The sequence below is a fragment of the Atractosteus spatula genome, chromosome 4 (genome assembly GCF_055471065.1).
Source record: "Atractosteus spatula isolate fAtrSpa1 chromosome 4, fAtrSpa1.hap1, whole genome shotgun sequence".
Classification (NCBI taxonomy): Eukaryota; Metazoa; Chordata; class Actinopteri; order Semionotiformes; family Lepisosteidae; genus Atractosteus; species Atractosteus spatula.
In genome coordinates, this window is record NC_142709.1 from 2,543,861 (window position 1) to 2,551,470 (window position 7,610).

Here is a 7,610-nt window from a genome sequence, read left to right on the forward strand (position 1 = left end):
TCTCATGCCTCCTGACACAGAATGACTGCGATCTGGATAACTCTGATTTCTCTGGGCATTGTGTCATTCTGTGATGGTGTTTATGCAGGTAACACAAGTAAGTAAACTACATTGCAGCTCAAACTCGTCCATCCACCGTTTTCCTTAATTTACAGTGTAACAGATATTAATACTATGACAGTCTTTGGCCTCTTGTTTTGCTTTGAAGACCTAGAGCAGTCTGTATGTGAGTTTTTCTTTTTGTAATTGTTTGCTCCTGTGCTGCCTGCATTAGTATGATCTGTGTGTGGTTTTTCAGAGTAAGGAGAAGCAGAAGTAGCAAGGCAGGGATTTGCAATGCTTAGAGAATAGCCTGCAACTATGAAAAGAGACTGCTCAGTCATTACATTTGGGATCTGTTAAGTGTGCGTGTGTCTTAGAACGATGCCTGTTTATGTCTTGATTTGTTTGTCTTGTATGGAAGTTGCTCTGAAAAACGGTGAAGTGCAGAGCTGAGACTGGCGCATTACAACCTGTGGTCTCCCCCTAGAATAACTGATTCAAATAATACACAAAGCAGACTTGCTTAGCAGATAAATAACTAATTTATTTAATAGGAAATCAGTTGCTTGCTTAACTAACAAAAAAAAACAAACAAAGGTGGGTCTTGTGTCATCTGCTAACATTTCCATGTTAAATTTCCCCAAATTGTTTCATTTTGAGAGCCACCACCTAAAGTAATTTTTTTCACGTTGACTAAGATTGCATATAAAGTGACGATGAAGCTCAGATGAACTAGGATACTCCCTTTAAATGAAGAACAAATTGAACAGGAACAGGGGGTTTCCAGCCATATCAGTGTAAGCAACCCTATTTCTGGCAAAACTCTAATGGAAAGGTCTGGCAGCTTCTTCCAGCGCAGTAGTGTGTCATGTTCTGGACTGGCGTGTCAAGATTCATGTCATGAGAAGCTCGCTAATGACTCTCCTCGCCAGTGCAAGCGTCGGGGAAAGGCCCAGCCTGGGACTGCGCTGACTTCCGGCACGTCACCAGGAGAGTGCTCCCCAAGGTCCGATTCCACATCCAGTACCTGCTCTTCACGAGGGGCAACAGGAGCTGCGCCACGGTCATCGGCCAGGACTCCGCAGCCCACTTCAACGTCTCCCTGCCCACCAGAGTCATAATCCATGGCTACAGGTGAGCGACAGGGAGACCCAGTACACATTGCAGTGGCTTCTTAAAGTGATTAGTCTTTAAAAGACTGAAGTCTTTAAAAAAAGATGCTTTTAGAATGGCTAAAAAGGAGTTGAAAAGAAATGCAGTCGGAAAGCAGTTTTTGGTGTCTAGCTTTGCTTAGCCAAATCTGCAAACGTCCACCTCCTCACTGTTTAATACATGCAAGGTTTCATGAGGCAACAAGGCTTTGATTGCTACAGTACATGCAGCTAAGACATGAGTCCTCACTTGTGCCCTGTACGTCTGGGAGCAGCTCCCATTCTGACACCGCCCTCGCAGGAAAAAGCAGCTCTCTAGTAATAGCTGGATGAGATTGTTACGGATTCCTCTAAGTATGTTTTAAAGCTCCTTCAAAGGGTTTTGCTTGTTGGGCTCCAGAAGGGTCACTATAGAAAAGTATCAAGAATAGAATAACTCTGGACATTCTGCACTTCTGTTTTGTCCCAAAATCATCGAAACAAAACATCAGGATTTTTAATTTTTTGCGCGTTTTACATTAGACATCTGTCTAGATTCTTATAACCGATTCTGATCCTTGAGAATTCTTCCCTTACTTTCACATAAATCTTTGTTTAATTGTTCAAAATTACTGTGTTTAAAATCAATTTCTGAAAAGAACATTTCTGCATTGTGCTTCTCAGGGACAGGATATTCCCTCTATTCGGCCGTTGTATATCACTGACTAAAGTGTGTAAGCGTGGCCTCTCCGTGTCCTTTTCTCGTTCGCTCTCGCAGGGTTTTGGGAAACAAGCCCTCCTGGATTAATGACCTTGTCCTCGCTTTGCTGACAGCAGGGGATGTGAATGTAATCGTTGTGGACTGGGTCTACGAGGCTTCCTTTGCCTATAAGCTGGTAGTAAACAACTACAAGGAGGTGGCAATAGAGATCTCCAAACTCATCAGTGCGCTCACTGTAAGTTTTCACCCTGATCTGAAAATCGGTAGCATAGAGAGTGGTCTGGGCGGCACAGTGGTGCAGGGGTCAGCATTACAGCCTCGCAACACCAGGGAGCTGGGTGTAATTCCTGGGGTGCTGTCTGTGTGGAGTTTGTATGTTCTTCCCGTGTTCGCGTGAGATTCCTCCAGGTGCTCCCGTCTCCTCCCACTGGCCGAAAGACAGCATGGCGGTTTAACTGGCTTCTGCAATAGTAACTGTCCCTGGTGTGAGTGAATGTGTGTTTGTGTCTGTGTGTGCCCTGCCATGGCCTAGCGTGCTGTCCAGGGTGTATCCTGCCTTGTGCCCAGTGCTTCCCAGGACAGGCTCCCGGCCACCATCACGCTGAACTGGATGTGATGATGTTGATGATGATGACAAAGTGGTACACTTTGCACACACTACAGCACAGTCCCCAAGTATAAGCGAAGAAGAAGGGAATGGCAACAGCTTCATCACATTTTTAAAATATTTTTGGAGAGGTTTCAATTAAGCAGGAAGTGCTTAAGAGGAAGTTTGAAAACAGATTTTTCACTTCCTCCAAATCGACCAGCTAACCTTTCGTTTTCACATTCATTTCTAAAAAATATCCAATTTCAAAAATGAAATTCTGTACGCACACATATGCATGTTACAAAACTAATTTATGCGGGTCGCTAGCACATTGCTGCACCAACAGGGGCACAAAATGACAACGATGTTGAAGAGGTGGGGCGGAGCGGTGGCTCTGTGGCTCAGGATCTGCGCCTGTGGCTGGAAGGTTGCTGATTCAAATCCCACATCCGGCAGAGGAATCCCACTCCGCTGGGCCCCTGAGCAAGGCCCTTAAGCCCAGCTGCTCCAGGGTGCCATATAAATAGCTGACCCTGCACTCTGACCCCCAGCTTCTCTCCCTGTCTGTGTGTCTCATGGAGAGCAAGCTGGGGTCTGTGAAAAGACAAATTCCTGACGCAAGAAATTGTACAGGGCTAATAAAGTGATCTCTTAAGAGCACATTGCACTTATCATTCACCAGAGAGACTCAGTTACTTTTATTTTGTAAATCCTTAGTTGGTTCCCAGACATAGCAATCTGATGGAATGATGAGAGCGAAGCACTTTCTCATCTGCTTGAATGACGCACGTGGTGTCGTTGTGATACTCAGCGATTTTTTTTTCTGCTAGAAACTCGGAAGCGAAATGGAATCATTTCACTTAATTGGGATCAGTTTAGGGGCGCACGTTGCAGGGTATGTCGGCACCCTCTTCGGTGGAAAGCTAGGAAGGATCACAGGTGGGTCCCCAGTTTCCACTGATGTTTGCTTACTGTTCAATTTGAAAAAAAAACAACACTGTTGCCTGAAGCTGTATCTGTGCCTGTGGTTAGGAAGAGCTCTGTTCTTGTAGGGCTGAAATGTGTGTGAGGTGTTCTTGCGTTTCATGACACAACATCTATACACTGTTTCATTCGGTATAGTTATGAAAGAAAAAGGTTGTCTCTTAGAAAGAGTGGGATGTGCAGAAGTGGATGTGCAGATGTGCAGAAGTGGATTATAATTTTTTGAGACATTATTCTGCATTTGAAGAGTAGAGTTCTATGCCTTTGAAAAAATCAAACAGGAAAGACCTCTTGAGCAGGAGTCAGAAAGAGCAGAGGTTGATCTAGTCGCAATTTCAATTCTGTTGTTCATATGCTGTGTTCTCCAGTTTAAAAGAAATAAAACTCTTTACTGGAACCCAACGCCACCTGGGAATTAATCCTCTTTGTACTACCAAGTGATACACAACAGTAGACAATCAAGATTATCACAGTCCTGCACACGACAGAAGTCACTGCTTAACTGCTAAAAGCACATCCCCAGCTCGTAGAATCTGTAAAGCACAAGCACAGGCACTTACCAAACTGCAGCCAACTCTGAGGACAGGGGACTTTTACTAAGATATATATCCTAGGAAAGTACTGTAGGTGATTGAATTGATTCAAATGCTATTAGATAATTTGCTGGAAATGTTTGACTATTTTAATACATTATTTGGGTATTTTGGTCCAGTGAGTTTCCTGGGTCTGTACAACAAGGCCACATGTGCAGAAGAGTGGGGAGGCTGTTGTCGTGAGCTGACAGGAACATGAAACAAGGCCGTTTGTCTTTCCAGCTCTAGATGCGGCCAGCCTAATGTTCAAGGATGCGGACGCGTACGATCGCCTTGACCCCACTGACGCGCTGTTTGTGGAAGCCATTCACACGGACTCAGACAGTAAGATATGCGCACCTGGACCAGCACAGCTGCTCTCTGATTCTTGCTGTTGTTGTTATGTCGTCAATAATATGGCACGGCACATTCCAACCCTCTTTTTTATGAAAGCACAGACTTTAATTTCCTTCCATCCGATGGGTGATCACTTTATTCCTAGAATTACTGAGCTTTATTTGTAGCATAATAATAGGCTTGTTTGTATAGATAGATAGATAAGACTTCATTGATCCTGAAGGGAAATTGATGACAATACAATGCAATGGATAAAAAAACAACTGATAAGCACGACCATAACATGCAGCATGCGTCCTTAAAAGAGATCTGATGAAGAGAACACACCGTGAGAAGAAACTCTTTTTTCTTGCGTAAACACTTTTGATATGCGGAGAAAAGGAACCTTTTTCAGATCTGATACTGTACATCACAGAAAAAAAAAAACAACTGGTTTCTGCTATTCTCCTGCTTCCAGAATTTGGGACATCGAATCCTATTGGCCACGTGGACTTTTTGCTCAATGGAGGGAAGGACCAGCCAGGCTGTGGCTTGTCCAGATTGTCTTCAGGTAAGAAGTAACCCTGAGCAAACGAGCCCCTACTGGGTCCTGTTTCTAAATTGCACACTGTAACACTGCATGATGTGCCAAGAGATTTTAATGGATGCTTTCTCATCTTAAATAAAAAACTGAGAGAAGTGCATTGCCTATGCACTCTGGAAGTCTCTACATTTGCTGTCCCTGAACAGTTTGAGCTTTTCTGTGGCACCCGATTTTAAAAAATCACTTTAGGAATACGTTATGTACAGCAACTTAATGCTCAAGGTGCTGCCGCTGTTCCTCTGCTCCTTCAGTGTACAGGTATATAATCTGTGACCACATGAGAGCCGTGTATGTCTACATCAGTGCTCTGAACGGCTCTTGTCCACTGGCCGGGTTCCCTTGCTCCAGCTACGAAGACTTTGTCGGAGGAAGCTGTCTGGACTGTGACTCACACTTCAGCGGCTCCTGCCCCCAAATAGGTTGAGTAGACAGCGTTTTTAACTACTGTCAAAATGCTTACAGTACATACGGCACAGGGCCTGCACTTCCCTGTGGGCTTGAATAAGTTTAAATTCAAGGGTTATGTGATCTAACAGTCTTGACAGGTATAAGATGCTGGCATTCGCAAACAGCATCACAAAAATCAGAACTTCACTCTGATGCACAGATGGGATCTAATAAGTGAGGGAGATGAGAGGAAGTCAAAGTCTTCTCCAAGCTGTCATTTTAAAGACACAGGCAATTAAGTGAGCACTTTGAAAGAGACCTGTTACCAGGTCCTATCTCTCATTTCATCTCTCACTACATTTCGTCCTATTTTGGATTGTCTCTGTAATGTGCCACTAGGCAGCCAGATAAAAATGAACAGTTTCACCGCGCTGCAAGACCTTTATCTACAGTATGTTTATTCCCAGGTATGCAGGATACGCATGGGATCGAAGTCAAATCTTTTCCTGAACATCCAGAGGTTTTCCTGATGACCATGCCCGAAGCACCTTTCTGTGGTAGGTGTTTTTTTCTTCTGTTTAGCAAAAGCTTCTTTCCTACATTACAAACAAACCTTTCACGATTACTGTAAACAGAGATTCAGAAGTTATCTTACTAGCATGAAACAGATCAGAAAACAAATCGTGCTTCTCTGAACCCTCTACGATTGCTGCATTTTTTTTATTTTTCATATATTACCCGTGTTCCAGGAAGGAGCGAATGAATGTTTCCTGTTTTTTATTCAATGCCGAATGGCGGTGTGTTTCAGCTCACCACATTCTCCTGGAGCTGGAGGTGAAGCCGCTGACGATGAATGGAAAGATCTCGGTGACTCTGAGAAGCAGCCAGAGGCCCGACACGCAAGGCAAGATCCAGCTGTAGGTATACCTAAGCGATAAAGAGCAAAGATTCAGCTAATTTATTGAATTAAAATCTGCTAGGTGTGGTATAAACCATCAAAGTGCTCCCTTTTCTCCTCTGTTGGACACGTGCAGTAGGGAGCTGTCGGAGCAATGCCAGCCTGACGATATACTTGACTCACAGCATGCCTCTGGTGATTTTACTTTTACAGGGGGGCTTTACTAAGAATTGTCAGGCTCCCAACTGCAGCTGAATTCTTAATTCTTTCTTTTTTTCTCAGCCGTTCCAATGCGACCAGTTTTAAGAAGGTGATGGCCCACCCGACTGCACTCTGTCAGATAGACTCCATTGAGATGATGAATTCTGGCTCCTGGTGGTACCATCAACGGGTGATTCACGTCGAGAAACTCTGTATGTCCGAACTTCCGTATCGGAGGTAAGAGGAAAGCCAGAAAGTTAAAAAGTAGCAGAAAGTTAACTAATGGAGTATGAGTTAAAAGGGTTCCAAGTAACTGTTTCATAATGAAGCAAAAGAGTTTTTGCTTTATGAATCTGTTCGGATACTAATGTAAAATGTCTTTTCACATAATGTGGAAGACACTAACCCTGGTGGCAATTTAATTGATTTAAACAGCAGTGAATGAACATTTCATTTACAGATATTTTTACCTTAGCAGATTTCTTATTTGTGCTTCCAATTACCGTTTTCAAATTTAAAAAAGGTTAAGGTTAATATTGTTTCCACGTTATGTGGATATTCACTTTTCGGCTATTTGTTTCTGATGCATAAAGTTGTAACTTGTTATATTTTTACCGAAGACAGTGGTAAAAAACAATTTCATTTTTATAAAACATTTGGTGTCTGTGTGGTTTAAAGTGGTTTAGAACCATAAAATAAAAATTAAGCATGCCATCACAATATGGCTATGTGCCAGAGTAAGAGGTTTCGTCTTCAGAAACACAGCTCAGACGATTCAGTTTGTCCTGATCTGCGGCACCACCCTGTGAGCTCCGTCTCTAGAGGTCAGCTGGGTTAGTCACAGAGCTGCTGCAGAACTGCAGAGATAATCCCAGCACACAAAATAGAAGGAGATCAGGTGCTCCTGGGGGAGATTGTACGTTGCACACTGTATCGTGGCTTTGGTCAGGGGAAAGCGTCACTGAAATACCTTCTTATGCTCTATTGCAGGGGGAAGGAGGCGTTATGTGTGGAGAATATAGTGCTCAGAAGAAATCATGAATGGTCCCACGAATTTGTAGAGCTCTATACAAACAATAAAGAAAATTGTACAGGTTGGTGACTTCCCCTCTAGCAAAGGGGAGGCCGAATGACTTGTATTGTTGT

The 7,610-nt window shown here is 43.4% G+C and overlaps 1 protein-coding gene across 2 annotated transcripts; it reads left to right on the forward strand.

Moving 5' to 3' along the window:
- pla1a (phospholipase A1 member A) lies at positions 1-7,610 on the forward strand. 2 transcript variants are annotated; one of them, XM_088913714.1, is made up of 11 exons: positions 1-97; positions 975-1,176; positions 1,951-2,128; positions 3,313-3,421; positions 4,282-4,383; positions 4,853-4,945; positions 5,230-5,397; positions 5,833-5,922; positions 6,174-6,282; positions 6,546-6,701; positions 7,455-7,610. In XM_088913714.1, the coding sequence occupies exons 1-11, from the start codon at positions 22-24 to the stop codon at positions 7,564-7,566; spliced, it is 1,395 nt and encodes a 464-aa protein (XP_088769840.1). In that variant the 5' UTR covers positions 1-21; the 3' UTR covers positions 7,567-7,610. The 2 variants fall into 2 exon arrangements, with proteins under 2 accessions (XP_088769840.1, XP_088769841.1); XM_088913715.1 differs by having other exon boundaries at positions 1-88.

What these genes read in the sequence shown, in the direction of transcription:
- pla1a (XM_088913714.1), top strand. Translation starts at nt 22, where the DNA reads ATGACTGCGATCTGGATAACTCTGATTTCTCTGGGCATTGTGTCATTC. An exon ending in CATTCACACGGACTCAGACA is followed by an intron (nt 4,384 to 4,852) that starts GTAAGATATGCG and finishes TCCTGCTTCCAG; the next exon opens with AATTTGGGACATCGAATCCT. An exon ending in TCCGAACTTCCGTATCGGAG is followed by an intron (nt 6,702 to 7,454) that starts GTAAGAGGAAAG and finishes GCTCTATTGCAG; the next exon opens with GGGGAAGGAGGCGTTATGTG.